At 39.4% G+C, this 26,419-nt stretch overlaps 1 protein-coding gene across 1 annotated transcript; it reads left to right on the forward strand.

Annotated features, from left to right (window-relative positions):
• The first annotated feature begins 6,948 nt into the window (after window positions 1-6,948).
• On the forward strand, window positions 6,949-25,642 carry baiap2l2b (BAR/IMD domain containing adaptor protein 2 like 2b). Its single transcript, XM_036565181.1, has 15 exons — window positions 6,949-7,047; window positions 7,138-7,198; window positions 9,024-9,099; window positions 9,348-9,434; window positions 14,464-14,525; window positions 15,807-15,878; window positions 15,989-16,078; window positions 17,517-17,648; window positions 19,522-19,626; window positions 20,752-20,848; window positions 21,444-21,651; window positions 22,974-23,036; window positions 23,166-23,589; window positions 25,424-25,470; window positions 25,561-25,642. Exons 2-15 carry the CDS (start codon window positions 7,145-7,147, stop codon window positions 25,634-25,636), a joined length of 1,593 nt encoding a protein of 530 aa, XP_036421074.1. The 5' UTR covers window positions 6,949-7,047; window positions 7,138-7,144; the 3' UTR covers window positions 25,637-25,642.
• The last annotated feature ends 777 nt before the right edge of the window (window positions 25,643-26,419 follow it).

Below are 26,419 nucleotides of genomic sequence, written 5' to 3' on the forward strand. Positions count from 1 at the left end.
TAAGCCAGCTGCAGTAGTCTTTCCATGCTTCCTTATTTAAACAGATGAGAAAATCTGACCAAAGCGGAAGATGAAGGCTCTACACTGCCCTCTGGTGGAGGGTAGAGTTCAGAACTCTCAAGGTTCTTCAATGTGAGAAGGTGTAATGCTAAAGAGAAGCTGATTTGCATATCAGAAGTCCTATTTTATGACCTATCCTTAATGGAAACATACTTTTGTCTGTATGTAAATTGCACTGTCAAAAATGATGACGATGATGATGATGATGATGAAGGCTAATTCTAGAAAAGCGCTATGACCCTCAATTAGTTCATTTTAGGATGACAGAAAGGCTTGTTTGTTTGCTAACTTGAAATAATAGAGACCCTTATGTCTGAAGATTTGTCGTTGCTTGCTATCTGCTGTGGTCCAGTCAAGAATAGCAGTTTAGCAGATTATCATATGACTAGCCAGTAGCGCAAGACTGACTAGTCACATGTAAACATGTTGCTTATTGAATCATTAACCTGACAAAGGCCAAGTGGGTCACAGAAGCTAAAGATTGACCACATTCTAGCCCTGTTTAGTGTTTTCCTACCCAACATTCAGGTTCACCCAGACGCAGTACTAGGAGAACACTGAACTGAAGCATGCTGTGGTCATTCAGGATCCTGTAAAGGACTCTTAAAGGACTCTTCATGATCTGATTATTCTTACTACCCGTGTCTTGTTTTTGCCTTGTGAAAGACTCGCCTTGTATTTTTGTTTCTGTTATGTTATCCAGTGTTGTGTACTTGAATAACCCGAAGGCTGACTTGAACACCGTTGCATTATATATAGGCATTTTTTTTTTATACACACTCAAATGTGTGTTGCCAGTATATTACACTTTTTTTGTAAATTAAAACAAAAATAAGTGATGTTTTCATATGATTGATGACATAGAGCACTACAATACAGATTAACAGCCCTACATAAATGTTTATACATGCTCTTTCCAATCGGCGTCATTCGCTGTAAAGGTTACATTTACCAGTTTCGTAGTTAGCTAAAGTAGTCTTTATGACACATGATGCCTACTGGAATAACCATTTATAAACATTTGTGTAGGGTTATGTCAGCCGTCATGACATGATTATGTAGGTGTCATGAAGCCTTAGGAGCAGCACCCTACAGTAGTGTTAAGCAGTTTAAAGTCATATGAAAAAACAATTATCTTGACTGTAAGATTTTTGATGTATATATATAACAAAAATCTTACAGTCAAGATAATTGTTTTTATACATATATATATATATATATATATATATATATATATATCGTCATATACAGGCATCTGTTACAGTTCATACTGACATTTTGCAAAAATGATCAGGACTGGCATTATTGTGATAAATTAATGTATTATAAATTAATATGTGAAATGGCAGGGTTACAGAGCTATGGGCTTACTTTGGGCATTCTTCAAAGCTAAACTCGCAGATCTCATCACCTACACAGGACTAAGGCCTAAGTGTAACTTTCTGATTTAGGAGTTACTCATTTTCTGGATGGAAATTACTGACTAAACTCAAAACTGCCTCTGTTAGTATAATTCAGCTTCACTCTTTACTTGTTTATGTTTGTGTTTACCTCTGTTTCCTGTCTCTGACATTGTCGGTTATGTTGGTTTGTGTTTCGTTGGTAAGAGCCTGAATTGACTGTGACTTACCTTCACCTGTGTGACTGACTTAGCTTCACCTGTTTGACTGTGTTTTATATTCTATTAAGGCTGCACTGAATACAAATCTGTTCATTAAATATAATTTATATGAAATATAAATTTCTTCATTAAAAGAAGTAATTAATTCCTTTTCAGCCTGTGTTCAGTTGGATGATTGTATCTCTGGGTTTTAACACTGTGGAGAACTATTAAAATCGCCATAAGAATGTTTTTAGATGTGGATCATTCTACTGAATTGGGACTTTTAACTGACTTGGAGTTGAGACTAAAATGCTTTTGCTTGGAGTGACGCTGTACCTTACTTTTGTTTTATTAAAGCAAATGATTAAACATTCCATTTTGTCACTACAGAAACAGCTTGCAGAAATTGCAGAAAATGTGTTTCAGGAATGACAATTCTTAATGTTCCACACTGATTTTCAGACTTTGGGACACATTTACTTCAAAACAGTGGGATCTAACTGCTCACCATGTGGCCGTGAGGGACAGGGATGCAGTCTCACTTCCTGCTCTAAATTTCATGGGTGTGGTTAAAATAAGGCTCCGCCTACAGACTATAACTGTGTTTCGGTGGTGACATGAAAACGTGGGATGGAATTTTTTTACAAAGTTAGGATAAACCTAAATGTTTCAACTCTAAAAGAAATCAAAGAAGATCTTGTCTACATTGAGCTTATTACTGTCTCTATTAATGCATTGGGTTTAAATAGATCATAACACAATCATTGTAAATATCTAAGGTTTCATTGGTTTTTTTAATATTTTTTACTGTGGGACCGCAGATAGAACTAATTCCATAGAATGGTTTATATTCACACTCACACTCATGTAACTCATTTTTACTAGTAATAACTTAAATTTCATATGTAAAAATTGAAATTTTACTTGTAGAAAATACAATTTTACTAGTTTAATTGAATTATTACATGTAAAAATTTTACTGGTAAGAACTGACAAGAATTTAAATCCTGATATGAAAAATGTAATTTTCACTAGTGAAAAATACATTTTTGATATCAATAATTTTATTCTTACTAGTAAAAATTAAATTCTTGATATCAACAATTAAATTTTGACATGTGAAAATTAAATTTTCACTAGTAAAAATGTAATTCTTACCAGTAAAAATGTTTCCTCCATTAAAATTAATGGATTATCAATATTAAAAAATAATTTTGACTGGCAAGAACACAATTTTCTACTAGTAAAAACTTAAAACGTTATCAAAAATTACACTTTCACTAATAAATGTTACATTTTTGATATCAAGAATTAAATTTGTACTAGTAAAACTTCTACATGTAAAAATTCAATTATTACCAGTGAAAATTAAATTTTACATATGTAAATTGACTTCCTGATATTAAGAAAAATTGGATATGGACGTCCCTCAATTTAGCCTCGACATTTAATATTGTTTAGTAAAATAGAATTTTGAATTACATATGAAGTGTATTTTGAATTTAACTATTTTATTTGATTATATTAAGAATAATGTGGAAATAAACTGGAACAGCACAGCTTTGTTTTTACTGCACAAAGAAGAAATTCTTTAAAAGGGACTTCTTGACCTGCTGTTGGGGTGAGAAGCCCCCCCTATCTGGGATAAGAACACCCCTTGGTGAATCTCACATCAATTTGTCATCTAAGTTTTACAGTGTACTTTGTATTTTTCAAAATTTTCATTTTTAAAAAATATTTTTAAAAACATTATATTTCAAGATTAAACTGAGGCCTTTGCAAATGTATGTTCTAATCTTCATTTTGATAAACTAGCACAAGACAAAAGTGGTAGAAATACTTGGAATATAATTTTTTGTGCATTAATTACATTATTGTGAGTGTATTAATTATGTATTGATATGTACTCGTTTATTATCATTACTGTTGTTATTTTTGTTATTATTATTATTGTCAAATTAATAGCAACAACAGTTTAGATAAAGCAATAGCAGTCTGTATTTAAAATGTAAATGTTTAATGCTATTTCCTGTAAGTTACCCCACCACTTCTTCCAAAAAAGATTAAAGTAGTGTTTGCCTTAATCAATCAACGTACAGACTCAGCTGGCTAATTCACTGACATAGACCGTAAGTTTTACTGTTTTAATACAGTGTTAATGATGTGACACATGGAAAACTAGTGCAGTATCAGCAGCACCCTCTTGTGGAGAATCTTCAGCCTGCTAAACGTGAGTGAATGAGTGAGTCAGGTCTATGAGGTGCTTCACCTCTAAAAAGGTAAATACATAATGAAGTTATTACTCATTACTATTGTTAGCTGGCTAGCTTGTTGCTAACAATGCATGTTTTCATGATGTCCTTATTTTTTTACATTTTGTAGCATAAATGCCTGGAGGTTGAAAATTGCATAATTCTGAGCGTTTATGAAAGTAGAATCTTCCACCTTAAAATAACAGCACTTACAGTTGTCTAGGGCAGACTTAGCGTGGTAGAAATCTCACAAACTGACTTATGACAGTGCCATGTTGAAAGTCACTAAGCTCTTCAGTCTGCCATTCTACTGCCAGTGTTTATCTGTAAAGACTGCATGGCTGTGTGCTTGATTTCACGCAGCTGTTAGCGCTGGGTGTGGCTGAAACACCTGAACTGTAATTGGGTGGGGTGTCCACATACTTTTGGCCATATAGTGTATATCTATATCCTTTTATCAGTTTTGTTGACGCCAGCCTCGTCAATCTGTGTGCTCCAGTGAAATGAGTGTACTCTGAAAATTAGACTACCTTCTGCTTGAATGAAATTACTCTAGTGTTGCGTCCACTGCTGGTCCACGATGAGAAGCAACTTCAAAAGGCCGAAAAAATGAATTCTGGCTGGAGCTTTAAATAAATAATCATTAATGATTTGGGGCCACTTTTTTTCAGACGCAGATCAAACCTCATCACGAGCCTAAATGACTCTAATGGGAAATTCTGTAATTTAAATCGACGGCCTAATTTAGTCCAGGAGAATTTCTCTAATTTAAACCGACAGTCCAATTTAGTCCGAGACTAGAGGTGTTTAATTTGCCCCTTTAACGCTGATGTTATGAAGGGTCTGATAATTACCTGATGAGCTCTGCTTCAGTGCTGCTGGACTGTCCGTTCCTGAGCTTGACGGAGATTCAGCTACGTTGCCTCTCACTGAATGTTTTCACAAAAATCTTTGCAAACTGTTTAAAGTGAGCATGTTTTCATTTTTGAAAAAATAAAAAATATCATAACATATGAAACAGAAAGATATCATGAAAAAGCTCACTCAGACATTTGGAAAAGACTCGTGAGTTGAAAAGAAAACTTCAACTTCAACAAAATTCACTTCTTTTCTCTGATCAAATGAATTATCTGAACACATTTATTGACTGAGGTCTAATTCAGAAATTTCATCTTGATTAACACATTATGGGGTTTGTGTGTGTATATGTGTGTACCTATTCTATGTATTTTGAGTGTATATGTGTGTGTATATGGATGAGTATGTGTGTATTGTGTATGTATGCCTGTCTATGTATGTGTGTATGTCTGTGTGTGTATGTGTATATATGGGTATGTGTGTGTGCTGTGTGCATTGTGTATATGTGTGGGTGTTTATTCTTTGTGTTGTGTGCATATGGGTGTGCATTATGTGTGTGTTTATTCTGTGTATGTTGTGTGTATATAGGTGTGTCTGTATGTGGGTATGTATGTGTCTGTGTGTGTATTGTGTATATGTGTTTTTTCTTTGTGTTGTGTGTATTGATGTGCATTCTGTGTCTGGGTATTGTATGTGTCTCTGTGTGTTGTGTGTGTGTTTTGTGTGTATGTATGTGTGTCTGTATGTGGGTATGTGTGTGTCTGTATGTTTGTGTGTGTATGTGTTGTGTGTGTGTGTGTATATAAGTATGTGTGTGGCTGTGTGTCTGTGCGTGTGTGTGTTGTATTTTCTGTGTATGTGTTGTGTATTCTGTGTGTGTGTGTTGTGTGTGTGTTGTGTATTCTGTGTGTGAATGTGTGTGTGTGTGTGTGTGTGTGTTGTGTATATGGTGTGTGTGTCTGTGTGTGTGTGTTGTGTATTCTGTGTGAATGTGTGTGTGTGTTGTGTATTCTGTGTGTAAATGTGTGTTTGTGTGTTGTGTGTATATGGTGTGTGTGTCTATGTGTGTGTGTTGTGTATTCTGTGTGTAAGTGTGTGTGCTGTGTATTCTGTGTGTGAATGTGTGTGTGTGTGTTGTGTATATAGTGTGTGTGTCTGTGTGTGTGTGTTGTGTATTCTGTGTGTGTGTTGTGTATTCTGTGTGTAAATGTGTGTGTGTGTGTGTTGTGTATATGGTGTGTGTGTGTGTGTTGTGTATTCTGTGTGTGTGTGTTGTGTATTCTGTGTGTAAATGTGTGTGTGTTTGTTGTGTGTATATGGTGTGTGTGTCTATGTGTGTGTGTTGTGTATTCTGTGTGTGTTGTGTATTCTGTGTGTGTGTGTGTTGTGCATTCTGTGTGTGTGTGTGGGTATTGTGTGTATATGGTGTGTGTCTCTATGTGTGTGTTGTGTATTCTGTGTGTAAATGTGTGTGTGTGTGTTGTGTGTGTATGGTGTGTGTGTGTGTCTGTGTGTGTGTTTGTTGTGTATTCTGTGTGTAAATGTGTGTGTGTGTTGTGTGTGTATGGTGTGTGTGTGTGTGTGTGTGTTGTGTATTCTGTGTGTGTGTTGTGTATTCTGTGTGTGTGTGCTGTGTGCTGTGTATTCTGTGTGTGTGTTGTGTATTCTGTGTGTGTGTTGTGTATTCTGTGTGTGTGTGCTGTGTATTGTGTGTGTGTGTGTGTCTGTGTGTGTTGTGTATTCTGTGTGTGTGTGTGTGTGTGTGCTGTGTATTCTGTGTGTAAATGTGTGTGTGTGTGTGTGTGTGTGTGTGTGTGTTGTGTGTGTATGGTGTGTGTGTCTGTGTGTGTGTGTGTTGTGGTGGAGAGTGTCAGTGTTATTATCAGGTAAAGTTGCACTTGTCCAGGTGTGATGGTGGAGCTCAGGTGGAGCGAAGCTTCCTGCCAGCCAGCAGCTTAATAATTCACCAGCTGAAGGTGTATCAAATACTCTCTCTCTCTCTCTCTCTCTCTCTCTCTCTCTCTCTCTCTCTCTTTCTCTCTCTTTCTCTCTCTCCGTCTGTCTCTTTCAGTGTCTCTATCTCTCCACTATGATACTAGGTGATAACAGTGAGTTGAAAAGACCAATTACAGAGATAGGCTGAGCGCATCATCACTCAAACAAGCGCACACATACACACACATACACACACCCTGACCCAGTGTGCGGAGTGTTTGCTGCGGAGACATTAGAGCTGAATAACTGCTGCACAGACGCAAACTTTCACCATCACAGGTACTTTCCAGGTTCACTAAGTACATTTTTAACACTGCAGTCTGTTTTTGTCTCTGAGGCTTTTTTATGTGTTCTTGTGTTCACTGTTAGATTCATCATGTCTGGAGCGAACAGTGACCAGCTGCACAGGTCCACTCTGACCATCTACTCAGTGAGTCCTGTTTTCAACATTAGACTAATGCTTAAAGAAATGTTAAATGATGAACATTTTCTTCCATATGAACATGTAGTAGATCAGAATGTATGGCTGATATAAAAAAATATATAGAAAGTCCTCACAGTGTTGAGTAATATAAACATAAAAATAATTAAACCAATTGTGTTACAGATACAAAATGAAATTCTAAAAATTTCAAACAATGTGTAGCTGGAAAAATAAAGAAGTTTGATGTAATTTTTGTATATAATAACTAACAAAGCTGTATAGTTTTGAGAATGAAATAAAATTAATATCCAGAATGTCTCAAATTTGTCCAAATCTCTCTGATTTAAAACCATTTATAGTTATTTTGTGTAAATAGAAATGACTATAAATAAATCATTACAATTTAATTTTAATAGTTTGATATTATTTAATAACATTTTCTATGTTTTTATTCATAGTTCCCTTTTTTTTACAATTGTGAATACGTTTTGGTGCGTTTCAACCAGCCAAGTACAAAATATTCATTTTTCAGAGATATATTTGAGAAGATTAGATATAACAGTTCACCTACATAAGGAAGGGGAAAGTCAAAGGAAAATGTGTAAAAAAAGTGTAAAGTAAGTTTCCAAATCTGGGGTTCAAAAATTATTAAAAGCTACAACCACCCGAAAAGTCCAAGAAACCTCACTGGAAAAAAGGAAATAAACACATAAAACAAAAAAAGCCGCTGATGTTCTCAGAACAGTGAACTGACCACACCAGAGTCCAGACTTCAACATCACTGAATGCGTTTGAGATTTCTTGAAATAGAAAATGCAACCACCCACAAAGACTGAACTTTAGTTAGTGTATTGTATATTAGACTGGTTCATATATTGTATTTTAGAAATGTAGACTGGTTAATATAGTGTATATAAAAAATGTAGATTGGTTAGTAAATTGTATACTAGAAATGTAGACTGGTTAGTGTATTGACTTTTAGAAATGTAGACTAGTTTGTATATTTTATGTTAAAAATGTAGACTGGTTATTATATTGTATATTAGACATGTAGACTGTTATGATATTGTATATTAAAAATAAGACTACTTTGTATACTGTATATTAAAACTGTAGATTGGTTAGTAAATTGTATATTAGAAATGTAGACTGTTATTATTTTGTATATTAGAAATGTAGACTAGTTTGTATATTTTATATTAAAATGTAGACTGGTTAGTATATTGTATATTAGAAATGTAGACTGTTATTGTATATTAGAAATAGGACTAGTTTGTATACTGCATATTAAAAATGTAGACTGGTTAGTGTATTGTATATTAGAAATATAGACTAGTTAGTATATTGTATATTAGAAATGTAGACTGGTTCATATATTGTATATTAGAAATGTAGACTGTTGTGATATTGTATATTAGGAATAGGACTACTTTTTTATATTGTATATTAAAAATGTAGACTAGTTTGTATATTGACTTAGAAATGTAGACCAGTTTGTATATTTTATATTAAAATCTAGGCAGGTTAGTATATTGTATATTAGAAAGGTAGACTGTATTGTATATTAGAAATAGGACTAGTTTGTATACTGTATTTTTAAAAATGTAGATTGGTTAGTAAATTATATATTAGAAATGTAGACTGTTGTTATATTGTATATTAGAAATGTAGACTGGTTGGTGTATTGTATATTAGAAATGTAGACTGTTACTATATTGTATATTAGAAATGTAGACTGGTTGGTGTATTGTATATTAGAAATGTAGACTGGTTCATATATTGTATATTAGGAATGTAGAAGGTTAATGTAGTGTGTTTGTGTGTGTGTTAGAATCTGATGGAACAGTTCAACCCTGGCCTGCAGAAGCTGGTTACTTTAGGAAACAACTATGTGAAGGCTTTTCAAGGTGAGGGCAAGAGTGTGTTTGTGTGAACCCCCCATACATGGAGACAGAAATCCTCCCCCACCACCACCACCACCACCCCGTCCACACAAAACACACACATTCTGAACCTAAATGTCTTTGCGAGTGAACTGATGTATATTTGATGTCTGCGCGCTCATTGTAAACACCATTACTCACACCAATAGCAATGTGATGCCAAGGCCCTGAGCTATTTCTGTCCCAAAATCTACGTGTCTTCTGTGTCGCAGCCTTGGCGTTGACAAGTGAGGCCTATTTCAGTGCTCTGGCGAAGATGGGAGAGCAGGCCCTCCGTACGCTCTCCTCTCGCTCACTCGGTAAGAAACGGAAAGTGTGTGTATGTGTGTGAATGAAGGTCATTGATCCGTCCACTCAGCAGCACGTTTATGACCACGCTGCATCGCTTGTCCTTTAAAGAATTCCCCAAAAATAAAGGCGTCAGCCAGCGCCAGTGTCCAGCTACCGCCTGGCAAACCCTCTGCCCAGCGGGAGCTTAAATCAAAGGAAAGGAAACAAATTTAAAGTTTCCCCCCAACATAAATGTTATTTATAAAGATGAACAAGAATATGTTGAATATCAACAGCCATTAAAATATGAAGGCTGTTTTTTTGGATTTGGAACTGAATTCCCACAGTAATGTTTTTGCACTGAATGGAAATAAGAAGTCATGCCAGTGAGTTGGTCCTGAATAGTCTCCATATAAACCACTGCCAATTTCAAGCTAATTAGTTGTTTCCTCGACTTGTTTCCTAAACCAGAGTGTGACCCGCCAAAATGTTACCTTAGGTCAAACACTCTAAATGAGACAACAGATTTTAATACTATTTATTTTATTAAATTCTATTCAGTTCAACCTTTATTTAAACTAAAGAGAAGTCTTCATTTTCCATATAGCCAAGAAAAGATAAATAAAAACAATAAGCCATTTGTAACATATGTAGGAAATTGAACAAAAAAATTATAGTAAAAACGAAAGAATAAAATAATTAAATATTAAAAGTCGATAATAGTATACGTACATAAAAAAGATGACCCAAACCCATCAACTAAAATAGGTACAAATTAAGGAAAAATAGGGAAAAATTAAAAATAATGTAATAAATCCTTAATTTTTGTTAAAAATATGCATTGTGAAGTGTTTTAGTAAAAAAAGGTGTATAAAGTCATGAAAGAAATTTCTAAATACTTTTTGAAGTTTTGAAATCCCTTCTTCATTTGTATATTTTTACATTTTGTGGCCCCTGGCCCACCCCAAATATTGCACTTTGGCCCCCCCAGGACAAAAAGTTTGGGCCCCCCTGCTCCTAATTTGCTATCTAATGTCTATTTTAAGGCTTCCACTTCATGATGTAGCAGAACATTTGGCACCTGGAAAATGGAACTGTTCTTGTTCTACTGGCAAATGGTCCAGAACTGAAGGTTCCATTTTTAGGGGTTGCTCAAAATTTGTACAAACAGTGCCTAATGGTGCTTTATGGTGGGGCTAACAGCCCTGATCCTTGCTGACTGATTAAGCACAGCATTATTTTAAAGGCATTTTAACAAAATACAGTTCAAAAATCAGAGAAAACAGATCTGTGGAACAATGAAGAGGTGCAGGGATTGTTGCATAAGTAGGACTATTGCAATTATGAGACGACTTAACACCTCAACACAGTTTGAAGCACAGATATGAAGATGCAGGCATGAAGCAAACTGGACACTAAACATGAATTGGCTGGTCAATTTGGGGTAAAAGGAAAATAGTTTAAATTTGATTGTTCAACAAACCTACTTAAATTCCTTTAGGTGTCTTAGGGCTGAGTTTAAGGAAGCATTTAGTGCTGGACGCTGAACACTGGAATGGAGGAGTCATTTGGGTTGGCTTGTGTTGGTACTGAATGCTGAGGTGTACACTATGCAGATGAGACATTGTTGTGTTAATCTATCACAAGTTGTATGGTTTTAGATTACGGATAACTCATAATGATAAGAGCCTGTGTATAATAGGGAAGAAAAAACAGCAAGAGAAGTGTGTGTGTAAAAGAGCGAGAGCAAGGGAGTGATGGAAAGAGAGAGAGAGATCAGGTGACAGCATGATCGCTTTGGCTGAATAATTGAAGTTGAGTCGTCCGCCCCCTCGCTAATGTCTGCTGACTGTAAGTCAAAATTGGAGAGAAAAACTCAACCCTACAGGCTCCTATATGGAGCCAAGGGAATATGCTGTATTTGTTTATTCAGATATGATTAAAACAATAATAGGTTACAACTTAAAACGTATTTCACCAGTCAGGCTTTTAGGAAGTCAAGACCTAAAATAAGGGGCCATAATATAATAAAGCAGCTAGTTAAACCCTTTGCTCCCCTTAGAGTAGAGGCCATCTGTAATGTAGGGGCTGAGGCAGGTTGCAAGTGCAAAGTGACTTTATTAGAGGCATTCCGATGCTCATTGTCATAGCAGGCAGGGGTCAACACACAGGCAGGCAGGACAAGATGCAGTTCCATACTCAGACATAACAAAGAGAGTCAGGGATCAACACCAAAGAAAACACAAAAAACAGGCTCAGAACTTAGGTGATGAACACAGCGACTGAACAAACACCAAAACAAAGCGGTATACAAAGGTGTGTGGGAGAGGAGGAGAGTGGGGGAGCCAGGTAGAGGCCAAGTTGAGTCTCCCCAGAGGGGAGGTACGTGACAACATCAGCAGTGGTCTTCCAGCATTGTCTCTTCTGTGCTGCCATTACCAGTTGTCTCCACCCAAAGCCAGTCTGTCATCTATATGAATCTTTCCTTTTCAGCAGTTCCTTGGTTTCCCTGCTTGCTTTTCCCTTTGGATTTCTTTGTCAGGTCTTGCCTGGCAATGTGAAGGTGGGTACAAACAACCTCCATTCCTTCTTTAGAAGTTTGGTCTTGTTGTTTGTTGCCGCGAATTAGTGTTGCTGATGGTTTCTGGCCAATAGTGATTTGGAGGATTCTCTGCAGGGATTGGTTGGTGAAGGTCTAGATCAGGGGTGCTTAATCATGGTCCTGGAAGTTTACCTTTCTTGAGAGTTCAGATCCAACACAACTGACTCCAATATTCAGACACCCCTGAAGGCCTTCGTTACCCGAATCAGATGTGATAGATTGGGGTTGGAGCTGGCAGTAGGTTGGAGCTGGCTGATGGGACAGTAGATCTCCAGCACCAGGATTGCGCAACCCTGTTCTAGATCATCATCAAGGGTTTTTGTTTTTTTGGTTAGGTCCATAAAGAATCGGGGTCCACTGGGGTGATTTTTACCCAATTTAGTCATGGCCAATTTCCACCACTAGTTAGGTCTCCTCCTGTCATGCAATACCAAGCTGAAAGGGTAAAGACACCAGCCACAGATGCCACATTGGCTTGCATCATGCTGGCAGGACCATCTTATTCACCCAGAGAGAGCGAGGTCAATTATGTCTGCTCGGTCTCCCGGCCACAGATGGCTGTGGCATCTCTGGGGATCAAACTTGCAATCTTCCCAATGAAAGCACCAACGCTTAGATGGTTACACACACAGCTGCCCACTGATTGATTGAACGGTGGTGTTAAACAGACATATCTTGGTATGGTGGCTAATTTCTTTGGAGCTTCTGATGGTTCCAAGTTCTGGAATTTCTGGAGAGGAGACACTCTTGCTTTGCTGATACATGTCAGCATCAGTCCCAATTAGTTTGTCCACTATGCTGCCAATCATTCAATCTTACTGGTTCATCATAGCTGTCATTCACCTTCAGAAACTTTGTCTTATATCTATTGATGTTGGGATCCACTGTTTGGAGACTCTGAGCAGGTACCATCTGCATCTCCTGGGGGGATATCAGGCAGAAAAACAAGGTCATAAGCAAACTCTGGGTTGCCAAGTTGGTTTCAGGGGGTCTGTTGGATTCCATTCCTTGTTCTGCTGGTGACTGTCATCTTGATCCATGACCAAGAGAAACAGGAATGGCGATTGAAGACATCCTTGTCTCGCTCCTGTCCTGGAAGGTCTCACTGAGTTGCCTATCATACACCAATCCCTGAAGCATTCCAAATCAAGTTAATCTTCATGAGAATTCCTTTGTAATGTAGTAGCTTCCATCTCTGTCTATGCTGTCAAACACTTTCTCACAGCCCACTAAGCTGATGTAAAGCAAGGACTCCCATTCAATGGATTGTTCCACTGTGATGCAACAAGTCTCCATCTGGTCGGTGCATGATCTGTCCTGCCCGAATCCTGCTTGCTGATCTTGTAGCTTCTAATCAAATGGTTGCTCCAAGACTGGTCTTTCCAAGATAATCCTGTTAAATATCTTTCCAAGGACAGACAGGAGCGTGATGCATCCATACTTGTTAAGGTCACCCTTCATTGTAAACTTGATCAAGTAGCCTTCTTCCTAGTCTACTGGGATCTCCTTTTGCTACCATATTTTCAGACTATTTAGAGCATTGTGTCTGGGTCTGGGTCTGCCTTCCAGAAGTGCCTCCACTGGGACAAAAAAAGATTTTGAAGCACCATTTTTGATTCCCTTAAGAACCTTTCAGTGGACGATTCTATAAAGAGTCATTTTTGTGAATGATGTGAAGAAGCTTTTTAAAGTTTAAAGAACCTCCATGAAATGTAAAGATTGTATGCCAGTTGAAGGTTTCTCTTGGAATCATACATTCAAGTCAATCAAGAATCATTTACCTTCCTTTAGTTTTAAGAATGTTTGTGCCTTACCATTCTGTAGAGCATATGCCTTCGCTTGTTTTGCTTTCTCAGTTTCCTGGATGTTTGTTGTTTGTTTTATTTTTCTTCCTCTCTTGATTTTATTAATGCAAATTTACCTTCCAAAATGTGATATAGTCCCAGAAAAGCTTTGGTGGTAAAAACTCTAGAAATAAAAAGCAAACTATCTAAGGAAAATACAGTCAATTCAACATCGTTTCCTGCTCAATGAGAAGGTTAGAAAACAAAAAATGAAAATATAGTTATATACAAAGCTGTATACAAGGTTCATTATTTAGCAACCTCCAGCAAACTGGTACACCTAACAAGTTTATTTGGTCTGGATGGTGATGGCTGAACAGGTAGCACCCCGCTGCCACAAAGACCAGGATGATGTCCAATTAAAAAGACAGGCCAAGTAACGACAAAGAAAGACAACACAAAAACAGACATGCAAGCAACCATTGGGTCATAACGCTACTGAACTGAACTCCTAGCATTCTACTGTACCTTCCAGGGCTTGTAATTGCTTGTTGTCATCAAAGATGACATCTTGTTTTTACGTGGCCTTCAGTTAATTGATTGATTCATGTTTTTAGTTTCCTATGTCCAGTTTCATTTCATTAATTTATAGGTTGATTTATTGATTGGCAGGTGATGTGCTAATCCAGATTTCGGAGACCCAGAGGAAGCTCACGGCAGAGGTGGAGGGATTGGTGAGTGGCTTTTTCACTCGCACTTGGTCTGAATTTATACATTTGGCTTCTAAATCTGGTATTTCATTAGCAGGTCCAGATTTTTTGTAAATGTGTAAATGTATAACTGCTTTCACAATTATTGTGTAGACAGTTTATCTATTGTGTTTATGTACTGTGTGGTTGCGGATGGGGGAGTATAACTAGATGTATGCAACAAGATATTCTACCAAAGTGAGTTTGCGAGCAAAGTGTAAATATTTCTGCAAATATTGTGAGAAGCACTGCAAAACAAGCATTTTAGTCTGCAACGATCACAAAGAAATGGTTCAAGCCAAGAGACTCCCATTCTTTTGCAGCCCACAAGAAGATATAAACAGCCTGACTTCAAATGAAAGCAAATATGACACACTTATCAATGTGGCCAATCACATTTCACTTTAATGTATAATCAACCCAATAAACACCAAACAGATCCTCAAAATTTCTGTTTGTAGCCATTTTTTTCATAATGAATGAATTCCATATGATCCAAAAGAAAATACATTTGAGCACCTCTAGTCAAATTACATTTTTGCTGATTTTCTAGGTGAAAATAAATAAGCACATCCTCTACAGAGAACACATTTTAATTTGACACACACAGTATCTAAGCTGCTTACATTGACACCTAGGGGCAGTTTAGTATCTCCAACTGGCCTGCATGTCTTTGGACTGTGAGAGGAAACCAACACAGACACAGAGAGAACATGCAAACTCCACAGAAAAGACCCTGATCGCCTGGCCGGGGAATCGAACCCAGACCCGTCTTCCCTGAAAATGTGCAGAAGGGTGTTCTCTGTAGAGCATGCATTAACCTATTTTCACAAAATTTACCAAAAACATGCCATTTGACCAAGGGTGCCCAAACTTTTGCATTCAACTGTATCTCGCTAGCAGTGTAAGTGCATTTTGTCAGACCAATCACTGAGCTCAACCTGAACATTTAGTCATTTTTGATGTTTTCTCATACTACTACTACTACTACTACTAATAATAATAATAATAACTTCGTTATATATATATAAGTTTCATGGTTTAAAGAACTAAACAGCCCCTGTAGCGGCTCAGCTTGGAAGACCGTGGCCCACTTGTTGGAAACCACCGGTTTAAACAGTCAAGGATATTGATGCAAACATATGAGAACCTCAAGCATGACAGCTTCTTGGAAAGAGGGCAGTTTGAATCCGCTTCCAGCAGTTGGTCAGTTCATTCAGTACGTGTAGCTGTTTGCTTAACTGTTGTGCTGTATCGCCTGTGCAGTTCCGCTGGTTTCATGTGGAGGTGCTTCAGGCGCTGGACAAGAACGTGAAGCTGGATGAGGAGTATATAGACGTGAGTATTATCATGCTGCATGTCTGACAAAGTGCACTCATAGCAGGCCAACAGAAAACCATGATACACAGAATGCTAAAAGAAGAGTGGGTGTGTTTGTGTGTGTGCAGGGCAGCAGGAGAGTGTATGAGCTGGAGGTCAGGAATCAGGCCGCAGCTTTGGAGAGGCAGTTGAGAAGAGGAGCTTACAGAGACTCTCTGGTGAGACTGCACTTGTGTGTATGCGTGGGCGTGCAGTAGATTTAAAAGAGTTTGAGGGCTTTTTGTAAGCATGTTTTTTTGTTTTTTTTTGTGGAGCAAAAAGATCTGTGATGCGAATTCCCAGAATGAAACACAGCATTAGGGCTGAAACGATTAGTTGAGAAAGTCAGTTAGTATAAAAATGTCAATGCATCATTGATTTAAACAGCGTTTCATAATGCTCTCTAATGTTCGTATGATATGTGTGATGGTGGTACCTGTTAGTATTTTGAGTGCTGTTAGTTATGGAACAGATTTGTCTCATATTCCACAGTTATTATTTTTAAGTTGCATTGTCACCCTACATTCTGTCTTGACTCCAGCCTCTTCTATTGTATAAAGTTAAAGCTGCGCTGTGTAAGATTTTTTGTTAATACTGAAAAAAGTAGCATTACTGGGTCAGGACAGTTTTGACTGAGTTCTCTCATCCACTTGGGGAAGGGGCCCGAAGCACTACCCACAAAGGACGAGGCTGGGAGATTCGGATTGAAGATTAATGGAAAGAAGACTGTGGTCATGACTGTCAACGGCTCCCCAGCTACTGGGGATAGATGGATTGACTCTAGAACAAGTACATCAGTTTAAGAAAAGAAGGTACAGCAGTGGTGGACATCGCCCACAGGATTGGCTTAGCAGCTACCGCCTTTGGATCGCTGAACTGGTGTGTCTGGAAGAAACGCACGATGTCACGCACCACCAAGATGCAAATATACCGATCAATTGTCATATCGATCCTGCTTTATGGTGCGGAATCTTGGACCATTCTGGGAGTAGATCTTAGGAGTATTCCATATGCGCTGCCTTCGTCGGATCCTTGGTGTGTCGCTGACGGACCGAATTCCTAATGAAACTTTCCGTCGACGATGTTGCGTTCAGTCCTGACCGAAATCTGAATGGTTTGGACACATATGCGAGAAACCAACGATTTCTGCCTGCCTTATACAGCACTTTCGAGACGAAAGATGAAAGATACAACCACGGGCACCAAAGAAGATATGGCTCGACCAAATCATCAAGGATCTAGCACCGTCAGGAATCTCATCGGAAGAGACCCAGGAATGCGCAACCCATGACCGAACAGAATGGAAGAACATCTGCGATTTCGTATGTGAAGGCGACTTCCTTGCAGCACACTCAGTGTCATACGACCTTTGGTCAAAGTGGGCACTATGGGACGAAAATGAATGAATGAATGAAAGAAATGAATGAATTTTCCCTCCTTTATAATGCCTTTGATAGAAGTCATAACGGTTAGCTCCGACTAATTGAATAAAAGTCCATAGTAAGCCAACAGAATATAATCACCTATGCAAATAGTTCCATATATCACTACAATTTTTAGGTTGCGGGGGGGAAACAAATACATACTGTACTTTACCCTGTGTGCTCGTGTGTACAGGAGGGCAGTGAGTACATGCAGTATCTGAGGCAGAGTCAGCATGAGATCCTGAGAGAGGAGGAGAGGAGGTACCGCTTCCTCGCTGAAAAACACTGCGGGTTGACACACACGCTGCTGTTCCTCGTCAACAAGGTAAACCAGGGTTGTGAATCTCCGACCTCACAACAATTCAAACTGATTCCCGTTCTTTAGGAAACAATCTAGTGCATCAGGAAATCTCAAATTTTACAATTACTCAGTTGAAACTACATGTGTATGTTGGGGGATCTCAGCTTCGATCACCGGCGATGCCACAGCTATCCGTGTCTGAGAGTCCAAGAGATCAACAGTCCTCTCTCTTTCTGAGTGGGTAGGATGGTCCACTCTCTCCCTACCATCACTCAGTGTGATGTTAGCCAGTGTAGGCGTCTATTAGCCGATGTAACAGAATTGGCGGTTAGTGTTCTCCTCTAAGTGTGTTGAGCTCCAGTTTGAAAAGATGTGGTGGAGCGTCATGTGTCTCGGAGGAATCTTGTCTGGCCTTCACCCTCCCAGTTTAGTAGCATTGTAGACTTAGCTAACAGTGGGAAGTGGACGGTATTGGCGCTGATACTGGCGTTTATATATGCAGTATCAGTATTTTTGATGGGGTACCGATACCCATGGCCGACACCACAAACCAATTTCTGATGCGTGCATGTGCACTGGTAGACAGAACTTAACAACACGTCGGTGGTGTGGGATGACAAGCAGCAGCAATAAAAATCTGTAACGGCAGTATTTCGTGGGAAGAACACACAAACAGGAACCCCTCACCTGAATTTCTGGGCCAGTCTTCTTTCAGCAATCACTCATCTGCTGCTGTGTAGTCACTTACAGCCTGGGTTAATGCTAGTGCAGATTGTTATTGAGGGAGCGGAGGGACTCTTGGCATAATGATAGCTTTTACACTTGATTTAGCCTTTAGCATATCAGCCTGCTAGCTGGACTAGTGTGTCCACTAGCCCTGCCTGTGGTGCGCCTCCATTGGACAGCTGTATCACACAGGAGCGGGCCCTATGCTTCAACCAAGCTGGGAAAAATGGCGAAAAACGTCACTGCTACCAACCCCGTGAACGACGATGATACTTAGTCAAAGATGTAAGCACGAGTGAACCAGACGCACATATGAGACAAATGACTTGAGAAATTTGGAAAAGAAGCAACATTTAGCTCCTTTTTTGAGCCAGAGAAACTGCTGTATGCTCATGTGTACAGACCCCAGGTTGATCTATATATTACTCAGTTCTACTTTTTAACTATTTTGGACAATAAATATATTTTACATTTACATAGGTTGTTGAACATTGTTCTTAATACTAATTATGTAATGGTATACACTAAATATATACAGTAAATAAACAAAATAGTTTTTCTTAAGCTTCAAATATATGTAATTCAACAAGTAAATGCCATTATGTCAAGCTGAGTGTATTTCATTTGTGTCACAGAATATAGATTTTACCAAAATAAAACATTTAAAATTAAAATGTAATTGTATAAATATAAGGAATTAGACTAACTAATAGAGTTAGTATCTGTATCGGTACTCGGTATCGGAATATATTTAAGGATCAGGTATCGGTATCGGTATTGCAAGCGAAAAAGTGGGATCGGTGCATCTCTACTTTTTATGTCTTTGTTGTTGCTGTGCTTTGAGAGAGACATAGGGTAAATCTAAGGGCTCTGTTCTGACTAGCTGTCCTGTATGTAGCCTCAATATAGGGCAGCCAATCAGAACAGAGGTCATTTACATATATTAGTCATAAAGCCTGTTCCGACGCATAAATAGGGGCTTTAAAAAAGTGTTATGGCTGTTTTTGGTACATGGAACTACACAAATGTTATAAGTATACTTAAAGGGAAAACGTAAAGGACAAGAAATTAGTAGGAAATGGACTCTTTAAAGTATCAATACTTCCTCATTTCCTCTTCTCATCTTCCTCTCCACAGCATCCTGACTGAGTGTTGATGTATGTGTTGTCAGACAGGGGCATCTCTGCAGCAGAAAGCTGAGGGCTGGAAGGAGAGAGTGAACGAGAGCCGGAGCTCCAGACCTCGAACTCCTACTCCGCTAGAACAGGACGTACTGGTGACCATTAGAAGCTTATATCCAACCATTGCAAACCACTGCATGCCCCACCAGTTTATACACCTTTACATTGCTGAGTAACCTCAAATGGACTTGCCTGTGTGGTTTCTGCTGACATGCTGTGTTGCAAAGCTACAGCAGAGACAGTATCTTGAAGCTTCAGAAGTATCTGAATTGTGTAATTTCAGTTAGTTTTATCTGTGTTTGTAGGTAACAGTATGCCACGCAGTGTCAGGAGCCACATGAGAATGTCTGCATACTTCCAACATCATTCAGGGGGGTTTGATGTGAAATGGGTCATTGTAGAGATTTCCTTACAGTGGTGGTGATGGGAACCAGACGTCGCCATGTCTGCAACACAAATATAGCCATTTTATTTAAAAGGGAGCTTTTAGAGGTGGACGTCTGGTTCCTATCACCACCACTGTGAACAACTCTGACTCAGTAAGTTTCTCCAGAACGGAGCATTTCACACCAAACCACTCTGAATGATTTTGTTTACATCTTAATGACTTAATAGTGCAGAAATTTTGAAAAAATCAGTGGAATTCATCTTTAATAACACAAAACAGTTTGAGGCAAGTGTGTGGTGGTTTAGGTTTCAATGTGCTAACTGGTGGGTATAATTTTCCATTACTTTTTAGCTATATTAGCCTTGTAGCTCCACTTCAAGCAAACTACAACACCAAACGTGGCTGGCTGATCAACTACATTTAGCTTAAATGGAAAATGGTGTACACATAGATATACATACCTAGATGCCACGTTGGGTCCAGCCAGGCACATCAACGGCGCTGCCATTTTGGGGCGGTCAACATCGCTGCTGGACTGCGTTCAGTACCATTACAGAGCGGCAGTTAAAGAAAGATACTGTCCAAAATTACACTGTTTAAAGAATATTACACTCAGAAAGTGGGATAGGATTATATAACGGAGGGAACGCAGTGACCCACGCTCATGTCTGTGTGATGAGTATTGTTTGTGTGATGTTTATGTAGATATGGCCGTGTACATTTGATTTTGCACCTAGTTATTCCCTCAGTTCAGCTCTATCATAGGTGCTCGTTTAGTATGACTGTGGACCGACTATGTATTCAACACCCCTCTGTCTCTCTCTGTCGTCAGTTGAGGACGTCTGTGAACTCTCTCCTCCAGACCGGAGATAATGTGGACATGTGGGCAGGGAAGGATCACCAGCTGCTGGGCAGAGTGCCCTCTAGAGGTGGGAATACTCATGTGCAGCCATGCACCCCCATGTTCACTCTTTGAAAAAAAAACCTGATCCTTTAAGGGACGCGGTGTCCACCATTACCTGCACATTACCAGCCGACTACACTAATGAGCTCTTCTCCTTAACAACCAAAGAAATGTCCTAGTTAGTAAGATTCAGGTTTTGTATTACATAGTAGGATCAAATATCTGTGGACATCTTTAACGAACAGGTGACACAGCAGTCTGAAGGTAAACCAAACCCAGCTTTCTTCAAGCTTTCAGTTTGTTTGGAACTACTGCTTAACAAAACACTAAAGGGCTAATGAGAAACTGTAGCACACGACTCAAAATGTATATATTTAGGGTACAGTTGTTTTTCTTAGCTTCAGATATTGAAAACATTAATATCTGAAGTTAAAGTTAATTATGCACTTTAAATGTATTTAATTTGTGAGTTGTGCTTTGCAGTTTCTCGTTCCATGTTGCTAATATTCTCTAAGGCTTGTCCAACCTAGCAACAGTTGTTATGAAAGAACTCGTGTGGGTGGACATTGATTAAATATCATGCCGCTTATTTGAATTCTCACTCTGTCTCTGTCTCCCAGCACCCTCTCCTCTTCCGAGTCGTTCTCGTTCCAGCTCGGTGGGCGAGTCTCTCGGTCTTGGAGGCGGCCAGCCAATGAGAGCGCTCGTTTCTCACCCCGCCTCCTCCAATCCGGTGCTGCTGCCATTCTCCAGCGGTGAGACGCTCACCGTGCTCATACCAGAGGCACGCAACGGCTGGCTGTACGGTCGCCATGACAGCAGTCTGCGGTGAGATCAAAACGTTCCCGCCCACACCCAAACATATTAAGTGACCCTTATTAGTCCCACAACGGGGAAATTTCACCTCCGCATTTTGACCCATCTGTGCAGTGAAACACCACATACACACTAGTGAACACAAACACTAGGGGGCAGTGAGCACACTTGCCCAGAGCGGTGGGCAGCCCTACTCACACCGGCCGGGGAGCAGTTGGGGGTTAGGTGCCTTGCTCAAGGGCACTTTAGTCATGTACTATCGGCTCAGGGGATCAAGCCCGCGACCTTCCGGTCACAAGGCTGGTTCCTTAACCTCCAGCCCATGACTGTCCCTGGTATATAAAACAATAACAGTGCTGTCTGGTCAGTTATGTGTATATGTTTGATTTTTGAGGGTCAGTGGAGGGGTTGCAGTCCCTTATTTTCTCTGTTAAAAGTGGCAGTCCTACTCCTGATTCCATTACACATTTTTGTGTTTTCCTTCATGTAGCACACCTGATTCAACTTGTTAAAGCTGCACTATGTAAGATTTTTTTGTCAAAACTGAAAAAAGTAGCATTACTGAGTCAAAACAGGCTAAAATATATTGTTTGAGACGCCCTTTAAAGCCTGAAATAACAGTTTTTCAGACCACATCATACGTCTTTACGTATTAATGTTACAATAACAGACTGTAGTCCATCTATTTCTCTGCATACTTTGTTAGCCCCCTTTTACCCTGTTCTTCAGTGGTCAGGACCCCCATGGACCCTCACAGAGCAGGTACTATTCGGGTGGTGGATCATTCTCAGCACTGCAGTAACACTGACATGGTGGTGGTGTGTTAGTGTTGCGCTGGTCTGAGTGGATCAGACACAGCAGTGCTGCTGGAGTTTTTAAGCACCTAAGTGTCACTGCTGGACTGAGAATAGTCCACCAACCAAAAATATCCAGCCAACAGCGTCCTGTGGGCAGCGTCCTGTGACCACTGATGAAGGACTAGAGGATGACCAACACAAACTGTGCAGCAGCAGATGAGCTATCGTCTCTGACTTTACATCTACAAGGTGGACTGACAAGGTAGGAGTGTCTAATAGAGTGGACAGTGGGTGGACACAGTGTTTATAAACTCCAGCAGCACTGCTGTGTCTGATCCACTCAGACCAGCACAACACACACTAACACACCACCACCACGTCAGTGTTACTGCAGTGCTGAGAATGATCCACCACGCAAATAGTACCTGCTCTGTGAGGGTCCATTAATTCGCTGTTGTGTGCATCACTAACAAAGAGGAAACCCACCAAACTCTTCTTTTAATCATATATTAACATGAATGTGACGTCCTCTTGCAGACAGGGTTGGTTTCCTGCAGCTTACGTTGCACCTCTGGAAGATTTTCCATCATTAAGCTCAAGGTGAGAACCGTCCACGCTATTTCAGACTGCTTGCGTAACAGATATTTTTCTGTGACACACATTTCCGTAAGTGCGTCAACTTAAAACTGACCTTTCGACCTCTCTCGCTGACCTTCTGGCCTTTCAAAGTGGGACGTCACTCCGAAGCCACAGCATGAACAATCTGCTGGAGCCCACCAGCCAATCAGAATCCACTGATATCAAGAGCAGCACTGAAATCCTGCCTCAATCTCTGCCCGTTCGGAGAGCCTCCGCCGATCTCCGTCCAATCTCTCCCCTTCCTGACAGGAAGACGGAGGCTACCTATGAGGTCAAGACCAATCAAAAGAGCTACAGTGAGATCCCGCCCCCGGCTCCGCCCATCCGAAGAGCCTCCGGTGACTTCCGTCCAATCTCGCCTCTCCTCGACAGGAGGGCGGAGTCTCATTTCGAGAGCAAAGTGGAGCCCAAGAGTTACTCTCAGATACCGCCCCCGGCCCCGCCCCTTCCCAAGCCTGCTGACCTTCGTCCGGTCTCCCCCCTCCCTGAGAAAAAGGCGGAGTCTAGCTCTGAGGTAAGTCTGTTGATCCATGTTGAGAATGGATCCGGGAATGATCAAAATTCTGTCAATGCAGTTTCTGCAGTCAGAAGCTTCAAAAGAATTAAGAAATTGTGCAAAATAATAAGGATTATTCTTTGAATATTCTTGCTCTCCTTCCAGGCAGATTGGAATATTTCCAGGCACCATTTTTGCTTTAGTTGCCTGACAGTTTGTTTTCAAGCTCGAGTATGTTCATTGTGGGGCAATCTTTTCTGCCTTATTCTTTTACTTTTTAGTGGAGAAACATTATCCAAAGTAGAATGAAAAGAAAGTAGGGCTGCTTGATTATAGAATCATGATTATTTTGGTCAATATTGAGATCACGATTATTTAACACAATTACTTACTGACTTTGGAAACATCATGCATTTATTGAACACATCTTTTAAAGAGTAGATTCCCTTGAGCTTTAAATATAATTCAACTGAAAAACAAATAAAAAATTAACATTAAGAAGGATGAATAAATAAAATATAAACATATCACTGTTGTCAGAAGAAAACCTCGTATCTTCAAAATGATAACTTTATGGGAAAAGGAAAAAACTTTACTTTTAATGTAAGTCAATAGAGCCAGACCTTTTTTTTCTTTTGGTCCATTCCTAATGAGATTTACACACAATATAAGGAGCAACAAGCAGTTTCAATGTGTCAAAAACTGAAAAACAACAAAAAGTTTTTCTTCCAACAGCAGCGGTTTGTATATTTTATATAACTATACATATACAACTATGCTGTAGTGCGCTTCCACAAGCTACTGAAACCACTAAACATATATAAAAATAATACATAAAACAAATTAGATCTAAATAAATGAGATGAGCTTGGGCTTTTAAGTAGGGGTGAAAGCGCTGTGAAGGAACGAGGTGCACTGGATTTATAACAAGACAAAATGAGAGCATCGTTTTTTTTTCATTAGAAGCCGAAATTGTAATTGAAAATAAAATTCAATTAATTGGCCAGCTCTAACGAAAGTATCCTCTAAGCATTCGGTCATAATATCTAATTTGGTATGTCAGACAAACAGCTGATAGAGGCTGATAGATCAGGGAGGTTTTAATTAGTTTGTAATTAGTGAAAATTTATTCTTATTTGTACCTCGATCACTTATGTTAAGAAAAAGAACTTCCAAAGAAGAGAACTTGTAGCCTGCTTTCTGATTAATGCCTAAAGCATTTGTATAAATGGTTGCTATGCCTCCACCTTGGCCATTTGAACGAGGGGTATGTATTGTTTTAAAATTTGTTTTAAAAAGTTGTTCACACACTTAAATTCATCTTCGTTACCTTGTAAAGTGTAAAATCACTGATTAATTAAAGAATTCATCCATATATCACATTTTATTTAGAAGTATTTGTATAAAAGTAGTTTATTGTACTACATAAGAACATCTCCTCCATTTCCACGAAGAAATGAAAAAGCAACAAACACAATGCAACAGGTTCCATTTTCTCTCACCAGTTCCCTCACAAATTTCACGCTGCTCTGGTGACGTCACCACGCAGCCTCGTTAGGACTGATCCGTTTGTGTGTCCAATTAGTTACTGAGGAGGAGTCTTCATAGGACAATCCTACCGTTGATCCACACTACCTCGGCTTTGGAACGTAGCTTGTGTGCTCGTCCACCTAATATATATAAAGGAGGCAGATTTACGAATCAGTCAACAAGCAACTCAACTGACTCTAGTCCCCATCTCTGGTTGATGCATTCATACCCAGACTGTGATATCTAACCATACAGCAGGTCACAGTAGATTTGAAGCATCATCGCATCTCTAGTGTCTGATGTACTCATTCTTATTCTTCAGAGAGTGAACCCTCAAGGACAGCTCCCAGAGCACCCTCTCTTTCCCAGGTAAGCTGCAAGTCCTGTTGCATGCACATTGAATTTCCATAGCTATTTGCATGTATGTTGGTTTACCTGTTGTCTCTTGCTGTGTTTCAGGGGATCAAATCCTTTCGCCACGGTGAAACTCCGGCCCACAGTGACCAACGACAGATCAGCACCAAGAATCCACTGACCATTACCAAAGCAGCACACATGAGCTGTCATTGCTTTTGGACAATATGAGTATAAACACCTGAAGAGGACTTACAAATATTCAACAGATGTGAATTTCTGGAACTGCTTGGGTTTGTTTTGGTCAGAATTCTCCAAATTCTTAAGTTCCAGTTGTACCGGATATATCTGTCATACAACCATCACACTCGGATGCCGGCTTGGCTTGGGCGTTTTGTTACCGTTGGAAACCCTTTAGAATGATCATGCCCATTTGTTTGTCTTGTCACTTCTATTCCCGGACATTTGGAAGCCCATCTGCCCACTTTGGAACGTCGGGGTTTGTTGGCGTTTCTTTGGATCGGTCTGGAAGGACCGTCCAACTGTGAAAGCTGCTCAGTTACAGCCGATAAACTCTGTGTGCGTGTGTGTTTTGTGAGAGCTGTGACTGTTTGCAATCAAGAATGTTTTCTAGAGTGTTTAGTGTGTCAAAAGTTTGGGAACATCTTGTTGTTTTAATTTTTGTTTGAGATTTTCACAGGTACTTTTAAGGAAAAACGGCTGCAAAAGATCCGAATTTTTTTCACCCTAGTAGTTCATGTGGCTGGTCATATTGCACACAATTCATCATATCATTTAAAAACAAAATTATTGTTTTCCCATAATCTTCTGTTAGGCCTGCGCTGAAAACAGACAAACAACAAAGTCCTTTTTTTCAGAAAAACGTGCGGCAAATAACCGTGGTAAAGAGTTAAACCTGGTTGTGTTGGTAGTTTTTTCTCTTTGCTTTGTCTTTTATATTTAT

The sequence above is a fragment of the Colossoma macropomum genome, unplaced genomic scaffold (genome assembly GCF_904425465.1).
Source record: "Colossoma macropomum unplaced genomic scaffold, Colossoma_macropomum, whole genome shotgun sequence".
Lineage (NCBI taxonomy): Eukaryota > Metazoa > Chordata > Actinopteri > Characiformes > Serrasalmidae > Colossoma > Colossoma macropomum.